The sequence below is a fragment of the Lolium rigidum genome, chromosome 2, assembly GCF_022539505.1.
Source record: "Lolium rigidum isolate FL_2022 chromosome 2, APGP_CSIRO_Lrig_0.1, whole genome shotgun sequence".
Classification (NCBI taxonomy): Eukaryota; Viridiplantae; Streptophyta; class Magnoliopsida; order Poales; family Poaceae; genus Lolium; species Lolium rigidum.
In genome coordinates, this window is record NC_061509.1 from 31,220,427 (window position 1) to 31,237,717 (window position 17,291).

General features: G+C 47.9%; 2 protein-coding genes and 1 long non-coding RNA gene across 5 annotated transcripts; 2 read left to right on the forward strand and 1 right to left on the reverse strand.

The window, feature by feature from the left end:
• Nucleotides 1–1,427: 1,427 nt before the first annotated feature.
• LOC124689448 (BTB/POZ and MATH domain-containing protein 2-like) lies at nucleotides 1,428–2,516 on the reverse strand. The gene has a single exon (XM_047222979.1). The coding sequence runs from the start codon at nucleotides 2,514–2,516 to the stop codon at nucleotides 1,428–1,430; it is 1,089 nt and encodes a 362-aa protein (XP_047078935.1).
• A 4,303-nt stretch (nucleotides 2,517–6,819) lies between these two features.
• On the forward strand, nucleotides 6,820–7,079 carry LOC124691513 (ubiquitin). The gene has a single exon (XM_047224796.1). It carries the CDS (start codon nucleotides 6,820–6,822, stop codon nucleotides 7,051–7,053), a length of 234 nt encoding a protein of 77 aa, XP_047080752.1. The 3' UTR covers nucleotides 7,054–7,079.
• A 703-nt stretch (nucleotides 7,080–7,782) lies between these two features.
• On the forward strand, nucleotides 7,783–10,052 carry LOC124691514. 3 transcript variants are annotated; one of them, XR_006998986.1, is made up of 6 exons: nucleotides 7,783–8,224; nucleotides 8,313–8,374; nucleotides 8,510–8,628; nucleotides 8,758–8,809; nucleotides 9,561–9,630; nucleotides 9,974–10,052. It is a non-coding gene; the product is annotated as an uncharacterized LOC124691514 (long non-coding RNA). The 3 variants fall into 3 exon arrangements; XR_006998987.1 differs by having other exon boundaries at nucleotides 8,510–8,809; XR_006998985.1 differs by having other exon boundaries at nucleotides 8,510–9,630.
• The last annotated feature ends 7,239 nt before the right edge of the window (nucleotides 10,053–17,291 follow it).

Here is a 17,291-nt window from a genome sequence, read left to right on the forward strand (position 1 = left end):
GGGATAGTAGGTATATCAGGATTTCTACGCTTTTCAAGTAGTTTCCCTTTAAAGGAATAATCAGCAAGCATGGTTCTCGCTTCATTAGATATATGTTTGTTAGTGAAAATATCTTTCATATATTTAGAGTAAGGAGGATTAATTTTTAATAGCATGAACAAGGGGAACTTGTAAACATAGATTCTTTGTTAATTCAAGAAATTTTCAAGCCATAATTTAGGTCGAGAATGGATCGATCTGATTGCGTCGGTCCACTAGAACATGTAGTTTGGACCAAAACGAACCGTCTCGATCGGTTTGGATCCCGCCACTAGATGCCCTGGCTGGAGAAGTATCTCCATCCACTCGAGTGTAGTCGTGGTAGGTGGTCCAAGTATCCATTGATAATTTTTTTATTTTTAAACTACTTATACTATTATTGATGATTATTAATAGATCAATCGATTAAAAAAAACAGAAAAGCTCCAACTTCTCTGCTATGCAAGCGCTATTACTAGGGCACGTAAGTCATTTTTTAATTATAATCCAAAGTAAAGTGCTCTTGTCGGCCTTTCCAAACAAGTGGACTAAAATTGCATGCATGGAGATATAATTAATGGAATACTCCTTCCATCCTAAAATGTAGTGCCAAATGATTAGTCAAAAGTCAATATTTTTTAAGTTTGACTAAATTTATACATAAAAATTTGAATATTTACAATACTGAATCAACATTAATAGATTCAACATAAGTATATTTTCTTAATATGTTCATTCGATATTGTAGATGTAAATGTTTTTACTTAAACATTTGGTCAAAATTAGTAAGATTTAATTTTTTTGACTAATCCTTAGACGCTTTACATTTGAGCCTGTGGGAGTAAAATCAAGTGTTAACTGCACAATCACGATTAGGTCGTTAGGATTATTGGCTTTGAAACTGATTGAGTACGGATCAGACGGTTCGTGTATAAGTACATCTAGGGAGGAGTAAGACAAACGATCGAGACCTATTATTATGCATGCATAAACAATTTACGGTTTTGCTATGTCTCAGTCAACTGAGATTTCCTTAAGTCTAAGTCACTTACAAAAATATGCCTGAGTTGCACTTTTCTGTTTAAAAAGTGCAATTGCACTTTTCTGCCAGAAATGTGCAACTGAACCGAGTTGCACTTTTCTTTGAACTGTAGTTGCACTTTTCTGAGTTGACTGAGACTTAAGAAAATCTCAGTCAACTGAGACATAGACACACCCAACAATTTAACAGCCCTTCCGCGCAACATATAGTTGCATTCTAAGGATGCTGCATGTATAGTATAATAGCATTCCATCCATTTATGGGTCAGCAGTAAGATTCCATCTCATATACAAGGATGGAGGTACATTTTTTCTTGTAGCGGCGAATAGAAGTAGTAACCAAATATAAAAGGCATATTATCAACTACTTAGGCGCCTGCAGGCTGCAGCATGTCAATCACCAATTCCTTGATGAGAGGAGGGCAGCTTCCGCAGAGATGATCGAAGCCGTCCATCGCCACGACCGCCCTCAAGTTGACCGGACAGGAGAGGAACTCGTAACAGGCCTCCTTCAGCCCGTGGCAGCCGTGGTGGTCGGCGAGGGCCAGGATGGACATCGCGGTGCTGACACCGATGTGCTCGCATAGCTTCTTCTCGCACATGGCGCTTAGCCTTGGGATGCCGTACATATCCGCTGCCACGAGGAGATGCTGTAGCAGGACAACGCCATCGCCGTCGTCTCCTCCCTCCTCTGCCGGCATGGAGTCGCCGTAGATGAATACAAGCATGGCCTTGAATACTGTCGCGTCCATGTCGTCGATCTGCACGACGGTCCCCGCGCTTCCCTCCTTCATGGGACCGAAAAGCATCGTTTTGAAGACGGCGGACCGGGCAGCGAGGACGCAGCGGTGGGCGGCGAAAGTGTCGCCGTCGACCCGGAAGACCACGTCGGCGCCCTCCCCGGCGAGGAGAAGGTCGGTGAAGTTTCGCTTCATATTGGACGGCGGCACCTCCACGCAGGGAGAAGTCACGTCCTCTTGGGCGACCACGACATCACAACGGATGGTGAAGCTGTCGTCCTTCAAATGCTTGGACTTCTCCAGCGCATCCCTTTTAACGAACCTGCCGTATCCGGCGCTGTAACATCCATAGATGGGCACTCTTCTTCCCGCGCGAATGTGTGCCGGCTCCTGCTTCTCGGTCTCGTCCACGAAACTGAACTCAAAGTTGGTCCGCTTCACGCCGTGTTCGCTGGAGAGATGAAGTGAGATGAAGCCGGCGTCGTCCGGGGAACGGCCGTGGGGGTAGTAGAGGATGCACCAGCGATGGCCGCCGATGATGAAAGGGCGAGACCTGATGCATGTCAAGGGACTATGAGCTGCGGTGCGGGAGTGGCCTTCGACGACAAGCAAATGGTACCCGCTGGTGGCCTTGGCGTTTATGGTCGGCGTGGGAGAGGAGCCGTCCGTGCCCATGAGCTTGCCATCGGCGATGAGGGATACACCTGCGAAGGCCATAATCGATTGATCCCGAAAATGAAGAACACCGCGGCCGGTCCATATATACGGACGATCGTCCAGCGTGACTCCTCGATCCTCAAATCCCGCGCACCGAGAGAAAATCATCTCCTCTCGGGATCCTCACCTTCTTATCTGCACCAGTGTTATGGCTTCCACTTACATATGACGGGCGTGGTTCTAAGCGCCACACGCAAAGACGGGTATACAGAAATGAAGTCCATCCCGGTGCTATACATATAAAGCTCGCTCCATCCCATCTCAGTTTTGGATTAGTGCTGCTACGTTTGACCCGCACAACATTTAATTAGTCACTTTTGCTTGGGTGTCGTCCCCTCCTTCAAATTTTAGTGAACTCAAACACATGAAGAGCTCTTTGTACCTCTTCGTAACTAGATATGCAATGATTAAAAGAAAATAAAAAGTACAAGTCCTATAATAGCCCGTACGAATCCGTTTAACTCTGTAATATTCAATAGTCATAAGCGCAGAGAATGGTGCACGCTAAAAACCGAAACATTCGTAGGTAAAATATTTCATCGGCCAACATCGGCTGGTAGAAACATTGAATAACTAGTATATCTATACAAAGGTATATGGGAATTCATATAGATTTTTGCGGGCTAAGAATATCTCCAGCCGCGTTCCCCAAAGCGGCCTCTAAAGGTATTTGGGGCGCGCCGGACAAAATTCCGTTCCCAGCCGCGCGTCCCAAAGGCCCTTTCCGTCCGGCGCGGCCCAATGCGGTATCTGGCGCCTAGAGCTCGTCCCCGCTCTACAGGGGACGCTCTGGGCATGCCGGACACAACGAAATGCGAGGCGATGAGACACGGGCCTGACTCGTCAGCGACACGAGATTCTAAAACCCCGTCGCGTACCTCTGGTCAAGCGACGTTAATGGCGCCCAGCTTTCCCATGCGACGCAGTGACGCGCCTCGTCGTGCATGGATGCATGGCCATCCACGCCGGCGTTTATTGCGGCCAACGCTCCGTTGCCGCTTCGCTTGCCGTCGCTGTACTATAAGAGCGCATCTTCTTCCTTCCCCATTCTAATCTCGCCGCTCCAATCTCGCCGCACCTCCCAGCCGCACCAATCTCGCCGCAATGTCGTCCTCCCGCAAGAGCGTCACATTGAATGGCTTTAGCCGCGTCAGCCTCACTGTGGCGGAGGCGTGTGCGTTGTATCACGCGGGGTATCCTGTCCCGCAGGACATGCGCCTGCCAAGCAGCGGCAGGTAGAGGATGTCCGTCAACGGGGTCGGCGTCCCGCCGCAGCTGCAGGGCATGGAGCGCTAGAGGGACGCGATCAGGACCCGGCGGCTCGCCTCACCGCCAAGGAGCGAGCCAATCCGACCTGGGCACCCACCGGTAACGACGACTGGTGGGCGGACTACTTCTAGGCGCAGCACAGCGCCGAGACGAACATCACCGCCGGCCTCATTGGCCGAAGGAACACCTGGGACAGTGAGGGACGCCTCCGCTTCTGGAGCGTTCCCGGGCGCACCCTGGAGCACGTCATCGATGGCATCCAAAATGGCGCCCCCAGGCTGGATATGCCGCCATCGCCGCCACCATCTCCTACGCTCGCAGCACGCTAGCAGCTGAGGAGGATGTACTCGGTCTCCTCAAACTCTTCTTCGTCAGGGCTAGCGCGTTCGGCGCCTTTGTCGCACCACGCCGCACCCTACACTGTGCCTAAGCGTGAGGTGAAGGACGAGCCGGAGTTCGCGACGCCACCCGTCAATCCAAGGCGCGGCTACAACATCAGCCAGCAGCAGCACATGCGCGCCGGCGGTGCCATCCTCGTCCCGAAACCGGAGGTGAAGGAGGAGTAGGATGATGAGGAAGCCGCAAAGGCGGCGCAGCTGGCGGAGTACGAGGGCCAACAACGCCTCATCGCCAGCAGCGATGACCCCGATGACTGTCGAGGGTTGCACGCGGCGTTCGCGGCGTCGCTACATGACAAGGACGCCTAGGTGGGCGACGTTGACACGGCGATCACAATGTCCATCCGTGACATCGGGAAGCCACTCGTCGACCTCATCGACGATGGCGAGGTTGGACCAAGCGGCGCGGTGAAGGACGAGCCCGTCGACGAGCCCGACGAGCGCGGCAAGCAGGACCTCGTCGTTGACGACATGTACAACTTCCACCAGTACTACGACCCGTCTGGCCACTGCAAGTACTATTATGGTTTAGTATTGAATTTCATCGAATTTCATTTGAATCTATGTAATATGTAGCAAGTTTGAATGAATTTAACTGTTTTCGATTAAATTAAAAAATCACAAATTTTGTTTGGGTGACACGGCTGAAGAGCAACGTCCTCAAACGCGGTACGAACAAAACGCATCCCCCAAACACTAAATCTGGTGCCGTTTGGAAACGCATTGGAAGACCCGGCTAAAGATGCTCTATAAAACGAACCATAAGGGGTATGGTAAGAGGGACACCGAAGCAAGCCTCTTAATTAATTTCTCCTGTCGTTCCATACTTCTGCCTGTTGTTACGTGTGATTATTCTTTCTAGCCATCCACTACATGGAGATGCATGCATTACTCATGGACCCAAGGCCGCGCATTACACGAGCCGACGACACTTCCACCAAAGGAACAAGAGGTGACACTAAAAACAAGCATCGAAACCGCTGCACCGACATCCACTCCAGCCCCGAGGTCGAGACACTTCCGCCTAAGCAAGAAGGGACGACAATTAAAAAGCAAGAGTTCCAGAGCCGCCGCTCCAACGTTCACACCCGTACCGAGGACGTGCATCCACCTGGCCAGCTATGCAACTACCAAGAAAAGCAAGCCAAACTTTGCCAAGCGGAGCCAAAGACACCTCTATTTGTTTTACAACATAATCACAAGGTTTTTCAACCTTCTGTTGCTATAACTCTATTGGCTATTTTCATGATTCCTTTACAAATGTTTATTCTTTTTGGGAGGATAATAAGAAAAACACACGGCTTAATCATATACTAGCTATCTTATTTAATTAGAAGGATACACATGTACGAGCTTCTTGAGGCGAAAACTTCGAATGACTCAGAGTTTCAATTTAGACATAAGACTCTTTTGGACAGGTTTAACAAAAGTACAAAACTATCACTAAATTATTTTTTTGAGTATGGTATTTGCCTAATAAAACGGTTGCTCTTCAAATCCGTAATTTGCCCATCAATCCGATATGGAGTTAGTAAAATAAATTTAAGGGCTAGAATATAGACTATTTCAAAACGGAGAGAGGGAGAGTATAAAACATCATCGACCACCTTGCCGCTAGTTGAACGTTCCACATGATTCTCGAATTGGAGATACAAAAAGGAAATAATAATCTTTTTTTTTTAGAGGAGGAAATAATAATCTTAAAAGATGCTTTCAGAGACTGCTCGGTGGGAACGGATTCCGCCACCGCCTTCAGGTTTCTATTCGCATCCGGAGAGGCGGTCGTTTCGGTGCAGGATTGACGTAACCGACCGGTCTCTCTTCCATCTATAATAAGTACCGCACCCGATCGACTCCCTCTCCTCAATCCACCTGCAGCCGACCCCGATCAAGAAAGTCTTTGCAATCCCCCGTCAAGGTATGTGTCCTCGCGATCTTCTCCGCAATCTAATCGATTCTCGCTTCGCATCATCTTGAGTTCCGGTGACTCGTGTTGATCGCTGCATGCATGTTCTGCAATTTGTCTGAAACCCGATAGATTAAAGTTTTCTTTTCCATCTCCGTGATCGAGTTATATGTATCTCCGTGATCTATTATTGGCGTAGATTTCAGTGGAACACTTGTTTGGTGCCGTGATAGGTGTGGTTTGATTTGTTAGTGCTGACTGCTGAACCGTTTATACGTCAGAGGATACATGTACTGCGATCTAAATATCCTTTTTCCTCCAATGCTGCTGCCTGCATTGATGGATTATGAGTTGCTGGCTAGGTTTGATCTATTAACGTTGAACCATCTACCGTAATCATATTGCAATCTGTAGAGTCTACTCGGTCTGTCAACATGCTAGCACGATCTCTGTATTACCCTGTAATCCAAACAAGAGGAAATCCAACGAGATAAATTATCACGTCCTAGTCGCATGCATGTTCTGATTGATGATGTACATGGTTCATATTGCTCCGTACGTGGTCCCCGTTTGATAATTGGTAACTGCAGATTTACTGCTTGCGTTAGAGATTTAGATTGGACTTAGATCGTTACCTTACTGGTTCCATGGTTTTGTTCATCTACTTCTCATAAACTGCTTGTCATGGTATAACACGATGTCTCACCCAGCTCGGTTTCCAACTATACAGATGCAGATCTTTGTGAAGACCCTCACCGGCAAGACCATCACTCTTGAGGTTGAGTCCTCCGACACCATCGACAATGTCAAGGCAAAGATCCAGGATAAAGAGGGCATCCCGCCGGACCAGCAGCGACTGATCTTCGCCGGCAAGCAGCTCGAGGACGGCCGCACCCTTGCAGATTACAACATTCAGAAGGAGTCCACCCTCCACCTGGTGCTCCGCCTCCGTGGTGGCCAGTGATCTTCCTGGTAGAGCTGTCCGTTGAAGTCGTCGTCTAGTTATGAGCGTGTCGTGTCGTGTGTTTGTCAGTCCCACACAGTTTGTGGAAACATCTGCTGCTTCCGTATAGCAGTGTGGTCTCTGTTGCGTTTTAAGTGAAACTGAATCTTATTCTGTAATTGCGTGGTTAGTTATCCATTCGTTTGACCACCCGGCCGTGGCTGCCAACCCACGCCTTCATTGGTTTCATTCTCCTGCTGACACTCTCGTACTCTACCCCGCGTCTGGCCAGTTTCTTGGGTTGCCTGGGCCAGCGCCGTCGTGGCGTCGTGGCAAACGCCATCGTGGGCTGGCGAGCCGCACGATGCTATGGATGGCAGGTTCCTCCGGCCTGTAAATTTGTTAATTACGAAAACGAGTTTTATAATGGTTAGTTTTGGTTTGTCAAGTTGCAGGAGCTGAAGGATTCTGTGCAAAAGTAGTCGTGCGTGCTCCCACATTATACACTATATAAAAGTTGATCAATTACCGCATCCTAGATTGACTCATGCACTGTAGATAAGCTATTTATCCATTTGCTCCTCCAATTGCAGCTTGATGCGTACGATGATTTGTTGCTCCTCTGGTATTCCGACCGATTCATTGTTTTTTTTGCTTTCCTTTTTTTTCTGAACATAGGTTACCGGCTACCGGTTTGATGGCTTATTTCTTTCCGGTAACTGCGTTCACGGTTGAGCGCTGATTGGGGACTTATCTGATCTCCCCATCTCTCCCCGACCGCACCGCCTCTCATCTCTCTTGCGAGGAAAAGGGGCGCCCATGACGCAGAAGCCCGGCGGTCGGGAGCAGCGGAGAGGTGGAGGATCTCAGACTGGAGCTGGAGGGGCTGGGACGGAAGGTAGCCGAGGGGACCTGGTGCGGATGAGCAAGGTAGAAGGCAGCCGCGTCGTTGGGAGAGGATGCTGCCACCGAGGCTGCTGTGACGGGTGCACCGGTGGACCTGCACGGGTCTCCCTCCGGACAGGTCGTCGTTTGTGTTCCCTTCGGTGAGATTTTGGCGGGAGGAGTGCCGCCGGTGCTGGGATGGGGAGCGGCACTGGGATGGAGGAGGCTCTGCGCTTCCATCAACCCTACCTCCCAATCCTCCATCTGCTTCCCCGTAGCTGCCAAACAGGGCCACACGCTAGATCTGGTGAGCTGTGTTCCAAATACAGGTGATTTGCTTGGTTTTGTTTAAATTTTGTTGGATGTGTCCTCTCAGTCTTTTTGATATTTTCTAGATCAACCATGCCACTGGGGGAAGGAGTAAATATGGCTATTTATTAATTGAGAAGTTGCAAGTGTAAGTCCTTTGTTTATTTTAAATAAGGTTATTCAGTTGCAACTTCCTTTTCAAACAAATCCAGAAATCGCATGTATCAATTATGTCCGTCCAAAAGAAGATTGGGAGCATGTGATTCATTTTACTTCTTGGCAGTTGGATATGAAAATCTTAATTCTCCTCCGTGGATCTTGCTGCCCATAGGAAGTCCATGCTTTCCTCTCCAAAAGTGTCAATATTTTTTCCTTTAAAATGGAGCCAATGGTGCATAACAGGTCAGATTTTGTTTTATTTGAATTTAAGTTCGCTTTGCAATCCCGTTTTCCTTTTTAGTTGGCATCTGATCGTGCACCTATGGTTTGATTAAGTTATAATGTTTGCATTTGCAAATACACTGCAAGAAGATGGAAAGAAGCAAGTCTCTTTGAAATATGCCAAAGATAATCTAATACGCAGGTTAGGCACTCATGTTGTATACTGATTTGATTTTATTATGTTCTACAAAAATACATGAAACCACATATGTTATAGAACAGATTCAGTGTCAGTATTGTTGGAACTTCAGGTACAGCAGAAATGTACAAACGCGCACCTTCTCCTAATTAGTGTGTTGTCTTAATTCCTTCTCTGCATAGATTTTGTTGGTATACCTTTCTATTAAGGCCCAAACACTGAATCTTTCTATGAATATTAAAGAAGTGTAGTGAGAATGGTTTGGTTGTGGTGCATTCGTGTACAAGATTACTTTTCCGATTGTTGAACTCTCAAAAGTATTAGCCTCCCTGGAACTTGGTAAGTTAGACATACTTTACTGGGCACATATATACTACAAATGTTTGCATCCAATTTTTCTGAAAAATACTCCGCAATTAAATATATAACCATTTCTGTACACATAGTGCAACTTCATTTGGTCGTCTAAATATATGTCAATGAACTAACTAAGATAGTACTATGAAATGGTATATGAGCTATGGAAGAAACAAGTTTATTATCCGACAGATAATTTCTTATAAGTACGTGCACATGGACTTAACAAGCATGACATAATTCTTCCAGTTTTCCTGAACACAAATCCTTCTTTCAAGCCACAAGGTTAGAGATGGCTTGGTACTCTTGACTGTCTATTCGATTCTAGCAGAAGCATGTATGCCTACTAGCATTGCTGGGGTATCCTATAATTGTTGTATTGTTACTCCTTACACAGCTTCTCAGAGGGCTGCTGCAAATTGTCCGTGGCGGGGCGGTGCATGGGCATGCTGCTTTTGTTCGAGCAGGTTGTGCCTGCAGTTTACTGATAGTATTGTCTGAACTTTGCTGCACAGAAATTAAGATAACATTGGCACCTGAGCTTCAAAATATCCTATGTTCTAGATCAAGCTTAACTTTTGGATTCTCGGATCGAGATTGCATGTGTATTTTTTTTTACCTTTCTAAGACCAGGCACAACATTTTATAAATATTATAGCATCTGCGAAATACAGTCGAACTTGATTGTTTAGTGTCTTTCCAAATAAACATCTATAAAAATTGTTGCTGCCGCGCAGCTGCGTCGAGCCTTTTCTAGGTTGCCTCTCTCTCAAAACAAACTGAATTGTTTTGGCTTTTTCTTTTGTGCAGGTGTTGTGTGGAATGTTCAACTGGCTCTGTCTGCAGCTTTTGTTAGGCTTTTAAAGTGTAAGGAACTTCTTTGTTGTTTGACCATGCCAAGAACAACACTGACCCAGGACAGGTATTCTCTGCGGAAACTGTCCCTGCCGCTCCCATGCCAACAATGGAGACGATCATCATGCTCTCATCCCTCGAGGAAGAGGACAATGCGGCGTACTAACGAGCTTCAGGTCGACTGCGCCTACAGAACAGAACAGCTGATTTTAGGCACCTACAGCATCGCCACTCTGAATCTTTCTTTCGCTTCCCATCCGCATAGTTATCTGTCAGGCCTCCACTACGTAATCATGTACATGTGTCAAAGAGCACCAAGCAATTATCCATGGACCACCTCACCCTATCAATGATCCACTTTTGTTTGCCTGTGAAGTCTGTATTTTGCTGATATAGTTAAGCATCTGATGGCATCATGCCAAGAACACTCATATATGCAAATTACCCATCGCAAAGAGCCTACTATGTGATATCTCTTCCTGCACCGTGCCTGCAGGTTATATTCTGCACCATTGTCTATTCATATCACTAATGATATCTCTTTTTCTGCCACTATCCATTCATGTTACTAACAAGAATCCTCACCTGATGAAACAACAACAGTAATGCTCTATTCTATTTTCACCCATTTTTTGTCCAAACACAGCAGTCCACGAACTGTTAAACAGCACTACCACCAAGACCCAAAGAGCGCACGATGATTTGAAGTATCCACTATTTTTCTTGAGGGATGAAGCACCCACTCTTCACGGTGCCTACTTCTAATACGTAAACCTGGTAGAAATAGGAATTGAGGCCCTGCAATTTTACAATCATTCAGCTTGCAAAAAGTTATAGGACCACGGGCGCGGCGTGCCGCCGCGCCTTTGCTTCCTAGTCAGAAGTAAAAAATAGCAGTCGTGCGTGTGCAGTGCACCACGTGCACCTCCCAAGAATCGGTTCCCCCTATATAAATGGCTTAGGGCATGTACAATAGTTTAGACAGCAACTGTCTGCAATACACTGCCATGTCATCTAAAGATTGCACTAACGACAGCATTTACAATCGATCGTCTTCTAGGTTGTTTGTAAAATTACAATAGCAAAAAATCTTGAAAATCTCTTGGTTAAACGTATTGCAGTTCGCTACTTTCTGTCACCGCAGCGGCATCAGTAAACTCCCGCCGGCGAGAAACCAGATCGGGGTAAACTTGAGAATGAGACAAAGATCAAAGAATGAATCGATCCTAGTTGTTCACATGCTGTCACAACCGGACTTGGGCCCAGTTCTTTTGGGGCTTTTGAACAGCTTAGAGGTGAAAATAAGCTTAAGCCCAAAAGAACTCGATTTTAAGCCGTTTTTTGGGGCAGCTGTTTCTTACAAATCCTTCACAGTGGGGAGAAGCTGGGTACCCCCAGCTTTCCGCAGCTTCCCGAGCCCAACCAAACCGGTACATGAGGATACCCCTAGTTTTCACTCTATTTGCGTTGAAATGCCACCGCGCTGCCGAAACGTTTTCCTATCAATTATCAATCAAAAAAACGAGCGACACCCTCAGCTCTGCTCTCGCGAAAAGAACCGCTAGGGTTCCTCTCCTCCCACAGCGCCGCCGCCGCCCGCACGGGCAACTCCGGCCGCCTCCCCCGCCACCCCTTTCCGCTAAACCGATCCCCTGCTTACCCCGGTTCAATTCCATGGCGGAGGGATAACCGCGACGGCCTCCTACCTCGTCGCCCCGGATCGAGCGGAGCTCCAGCTCGCTGGCAAGATCCATCTGATGCTCCCTGCTCCCATCTCTAGCTGCGGCCGACCGGAGCTCTCCAACCACCCCCACCTCTAGCTTTCTGCTGCTCCCACGTCCGACCTGCAGCTCCTCTTCAGCACGCCTCAAGATCATACTCTAGTTCCTGCATTCGGTGGCAACAACTTCCATTTCTCCTTTGGATCCGACCTCTCATATTGATAGCCGTACAAGATTAACTGCATGTAATTGTTTGTTACAGTGATAGAACCTGTTCATTGTTCAATGTCTTTCGTCAGATGCGGTGGTATTTCAAATACAGTAGTTAGTAACCACACAAGTATACAATCAGCACAAAATCATTCCGGGGGCATTTTAGCCTTTTTCTCATACCACTCAAACAATAAGCTGGAACACTCGAAGCTGAAAAGAACTGGACTGCAATTTCTCATTGGCTTATTCTCACTGCTGTTTCTCTGGACAGCTCAAACTAGAGTGGCTTATGCACAAGCTGTAGCCGAAAAGAACTGGGCCTTGATTTGGCCAAATGATGGTTCACGAGCGAGGTTGTGTGGCTTCGATTTATGCGCTGCTCGGCCAGCTCGTGGCGACTCGTACCTGAACCTCCTTCAGCAATGGATACAGGCCGTCAGCACGAGCGCCATGGCCAGCCTCGCGCCTCAGGGCGCGGCAGCGGGACAAGGGCGCAGTCGTGCTGCTGCAGTGCCTGCAGTCATGGTTCAGGAAGCGTTCGGGACTCCGGCGGGATTCATCCGCCGCGCTGCTCGAGAACAAAGCGCGAGCGCTAGCGGTTAGGCGGTTCGTCCGGGCAAACAGCAGATTAGCGACGCCTGAGCGTACAACGGGGGAAAGGCTATCGATAACTAGCGATTTTACGGGACTATCGACCGTCTGCAGAATTGCAAACACCCTCCTTCTCTTTCCTTCTTCAACCGCTTCCACGTCAGAAAAAATCATATGTGGCACAACTTACAGACAGCTGATTGTACACTATTGTACATGCCCTTAGGTACGCTTTGACAAGCACGAACCAGAACACGACTACAAGGTACGATCAGGGCTTCACAAGCTTCGATAGGCGCGATATATTATGGCTTACGAAGCTCGGCAAGTTCTCGGTGGTGAAGCCGGCGTTGTTCAGATGCGGCAGTTCTTCCTCGATGCTGGCCGTGTCTCCGTGCTAGGCGGATGGCCCGTCGACACCTACTCATTTAGCAACCCTGTCGCGGACGCCACAATCGTCTTCCTCGGCTTCGCGCTCCTGCTCCTGGGCGTCCTCCTGCTGACACTCTCGCCCGCGGCGAGCCAGTTCCCTTGGGTATCCCGGCTCGGCGCCGTCGTGGCAAACGCCGTCCTGAACGATCTCTTCGAGCCAGGGAACTAGTTGCGGAAACATGTGCGAGGTCGCTAGCAGTGGGCGATCGACCATAATAATACAGGATAGCTCCTCTATGCGTGAGAATGTAATGCTCTGTTAGACGGTTAGTCTGTTTCAGTCTGTCTGTACTCGCGTCCACGAGCATCGCCCAGTGACATGCTGCATGCAATCAATTTTTTGTTGTAAATGTATTGCCGCTGTTTCCTTGTGTTGTACTATGGGTGAACTGATGTTGCACCTTGTGAGTATCAGATATTGCTCAAGCAGTTTGTGAAAGTACTGAATTTCTCCTCCGCAACCACGCCCCGGTATACTTAAGTTGGGCTGCACCATGGGCCAGGGCGCATGGTCACAGAACGCATATTTCAAGACAAGGAAGGCATCCCACCGGACCAGCATCGTCTGATCTTTGCCGACAAGCAACTTGATGATGCCTGCACCCTTTTACCCATACAACATCCAGAAGGAGTCCACCCTCTGTGGTGGCTAGTGATCTTCTTAGGATGATCGATTTATGATTCTGATGTACACCCGATAGCTGTATGTTGAAGTCGTTGTCTGGTAATTTTGTGAGTAAGTGTCGTGTGTTTGTCAATGTGTCAGGCCTGTGTCGTTACAGTTTGTGCAAACATCTATAAGTGGAATAGGATTTTTATTCTGTAATTGTGGTTAGCCAAAATCTTGTCTGATTGTGGATGCTTTTTTGTTCAGTCATTCCCTCTAGCACATATGATTTTTTCGATGGACACATGCTTTTCTACTCCCTCCATTTTAATTTAATTCCTGTTTTAGGCTTAGTTAAAGTTAAACTTTACAAATTTTGACTATGACCAAATCTAGAACACAAATTTCTTGTGAATGGAGGGAGTACAATGCATTTTTCAGGTGTGGCGAGACCCATCATAGACAAGAGAACATTCTAAGCCTCAATTATACCTTAGCTCCAAATACTCAAATCTCTTATGTGAAAGTTCTACATACTATCACAAACAACTTCAAAATTTTCCGAGAATGGGTAGACAATAGTTGTCTATAGAACGAGCATCTCTAACCATGTCCTGCAAAGGGTTTTGGGACGCGCTGGACATTTAACCGCTCTCAGTTGCAAGCCCTAAAGCCCTGTTTCATCCGGCGTGGTCAAATACGGTGTCCGGCGTCCCGATCCAATCCGTGCGCGATTGCCGCTAGCAACACGTGTGTCTATATGTCTTGCCGTTCTGGCTGACGTGGGCAGGCGGGCTGATTAGATCGCAATCTATCAATTTTAATGGAGACTGGCAAAAACTTTTTAGAGAGCATAATGATCAGGACATGGGATTAGATCGAGACTCGCGCAATTGCAGCTGCTTAGATCGCTTGAATGGGAGAAGTATGATGTGCTATTGGTAACTGGATCTGTCTGTGCCTTTTTTTGGTCCACAAGCTTTCGAGAAGGGGGACTAGGTCTTACGGAATTGTTATCACCAGATTTTGGCCAAATCAGGAGATGGGCCATAATTGAGATGAGCTTGAAGGATATACACGTGGAGCGTCTTTGAAGCGGCCGCACGAAGTGTTTGGGCTAGATGCCTGTGTACCTGTATTTTATAATAGATTGCATCTTAGTTTAGAATTAAAAGATAGAGTTTAACCTGTGCACGGTTAGGTGCACGCCCGAATTAGAAAGTCCCCTGGACTATAAATATGTACCTAGGGTTATTGAGAAAAGAGGACAATCACGTTCACAACAAACACAAACCAGGCGCATCGCCACCCCTTGTTTCGAGGGTTTCTTCCCGGTAAGCATCATGCTGCCTAGATCGCATCTTGCGATCTAGGCAGTATACGTTTATTTGTTATCATTGTGTTACTCATGCTGAAGCGTTGTTGATGGCGAGTAGCACTACTTATCGTAGATGTTTTGGGGCTTGCATTGATGCTTTTCTTATACATATTTGCTTAGCTATGCCGTCCCTCGATATCTAGCTGCCCTTATACCTATCTAGGTGTAGGGGTAGCACCTTGCTTGATTGTTGTTTAGTAGATCCAATCTGTTATAGTTGCTCCTTGTTCTTCAAGGATTGGTTTAATATCCGTATGGTTAGGCCTTGCAAACGGGTTGAACGATCCGGTAGTGCGAGAGGTGCGGTTTGTTAGCCCTAAGAGGGATTGTTCCGGGAATTGACTTAATGTTGGTTTTTAGGCCTCTTTTAGGGTTAGTTTTCAATCATCTTTCGTATCTATTAGGCTCAACTACGCGTAGGATGTTCCGATCATACGGTGAAAACCCTAAACTGTCGTGGATTGGTTTAACTTTGTATTGATCAAGCAGGATCCCCATGTCACCGTAAACCCAACGTGAATCATGGGGCAATCGGCTCTTCGAGCCGATCCACAGGGCAACCTGAGAGCCGATCGGGCTCATATTTAATGTTTACGTGTCTACCATGCAGGAGACTAATCGAAGCAATCCAACACCTTCCTGACCAGGTATAGGTCAGGTGGCACGCCCTTGCAACCGCCAGGACGTGTGCCGGAACATTTCGGGACGACGTCGAGGGACCAGGGCCCACCCAGCAGTCTTGGCAGCCTCCCGGCTCTTCGTGTTGCTTAACCACTGCTCGCCGGTGGGTTTTGGCAGGCAACACATTCTGGCACGCCCGGTGGGACATCTTCGATAGCAACCACGTCAACACCTGCATCCGAGATGGCGGACGATCCGATCAAGTATGAAGATCTGCCTGCAGCGCACAAGAAGAAATACGATGAGATCAAGGCCATCTTCGAAGCCGATCTCATCGGCTCTTTCGAGAAGACCCGTTCGCACGACATTAGGTTCAAAGGATTCCAACCCGAAGGCGTGTTTGAGGGGATAGATCTGTCTCTCCCTTCGGAGGACCGTACCAGAGCCCTGCGCCAGGAAATTAACTATGCTGTGGCTCACTCTCTACATCGACATTCTGAGAGCCTGGTGAACACTCTTGAACGTGTTGCGCTTCGCGTGGTTCATGAAATCATGAAGCATCAGTATTCTCCGTCAGGACCTGCTCTAGGAACTCACCAGAGAGAAATACCGTTCTACACTAGGCCACCACTGCCATACACGTTGGTAGCTCCACAGCAACAAGGTTCGCCGGCGTACGTCGTCTACAAGGTTGGAGGTGATCCTGGCGATTACCAATTCCTGTTTGAGCCGCCCAAGGAGATCCCACATGGATACGTGTGCACATACGTGCCGGACTGCAACAACTGGATGCTTACGAACCAGATCACAGCTGGAGGGATTGCTGGAGCCGGAGGGATTGCTGGAACAGGAGGGAGTTTTGGAGTAGATGCTGAGAAACAAGCGTGGCTAGCTAAGTATGCCACCGGAACGAGTCATGAAAGCTCAACCTCTGCAACTCCTACGGTGGATCAGATCAGTGCAATCTTGAGAGACCAGTTCGGTATCCTGCCGAAGAAGAGAACAATCGGCTATTCCAAGCCGTATCCCAACGAGTATGACCTAATCCCGCTACCACCTAAGTATCGGCTCTCTGACTTCACAAAATTCAGTGGATCAGAAGGGTCTAGCTCAATTGAGCACGTGAGCCGATATTTGGCACAGTTGGGCATGGTCTCAGCATCAGATCAGCTACGTGTGAGGTTCTTTGTGCAATCTCTCACGGGTCCAGCTTTTGGGTGGTACACCTCATTGCCACCAGATTCAGTTCGAACATGGAAGCAGCTGGAGGAGCAGTTTCACATACAATATCATTCAGAAGCTACTGAAGCTGGCATTGCCGATCTTACGCAGGTGCGGCAGAGGCGAGGAGAGACAGTGTCTGAATACATTCAGCGTTTCGAGACTCGTCAAGAACCGATGTTATTCGGTTCGTTTATCTGAGAAGGAAGCAGTCGATCTGGCAATAGCAGGCCTCTCAGCGTCGCTCAAGGATCTGACGTTCCAAGCAGACTACAATTCACTGGCGCACATGGTTCAGAAATTGACATCGTATGAATAGCGCCACCCAGAATTGTACCAGGACAAGTTCAAGCGCCCGGTCGCCCTGGTCGAGACAGAAGAAGATGAAGACACTGCAGAAGATCAGGAAGTCGCCGTGGCTGAATGGGGTCGGGGGGCAGTACCAGTGTCCTGCAAATGGGTGAAACAACCAGGGCCTGCAAAAGGGTT

Coding starts and splice junctions, on each gene's coding strand:
- LOC124689448 (XM_047222979.1), bottom strand. CDS start 2,516: ATGGCCTTCGCAGGTGTATCCCTCATCGCCGATGGCAAGCTCATGGGC.
- LOC124691513 (XM_047224796.1), top strand. CDS start 6,820: ATGCAGATCTTTGTGAAGACCCTCACCGGCAAGACCATCACTCTTGAG.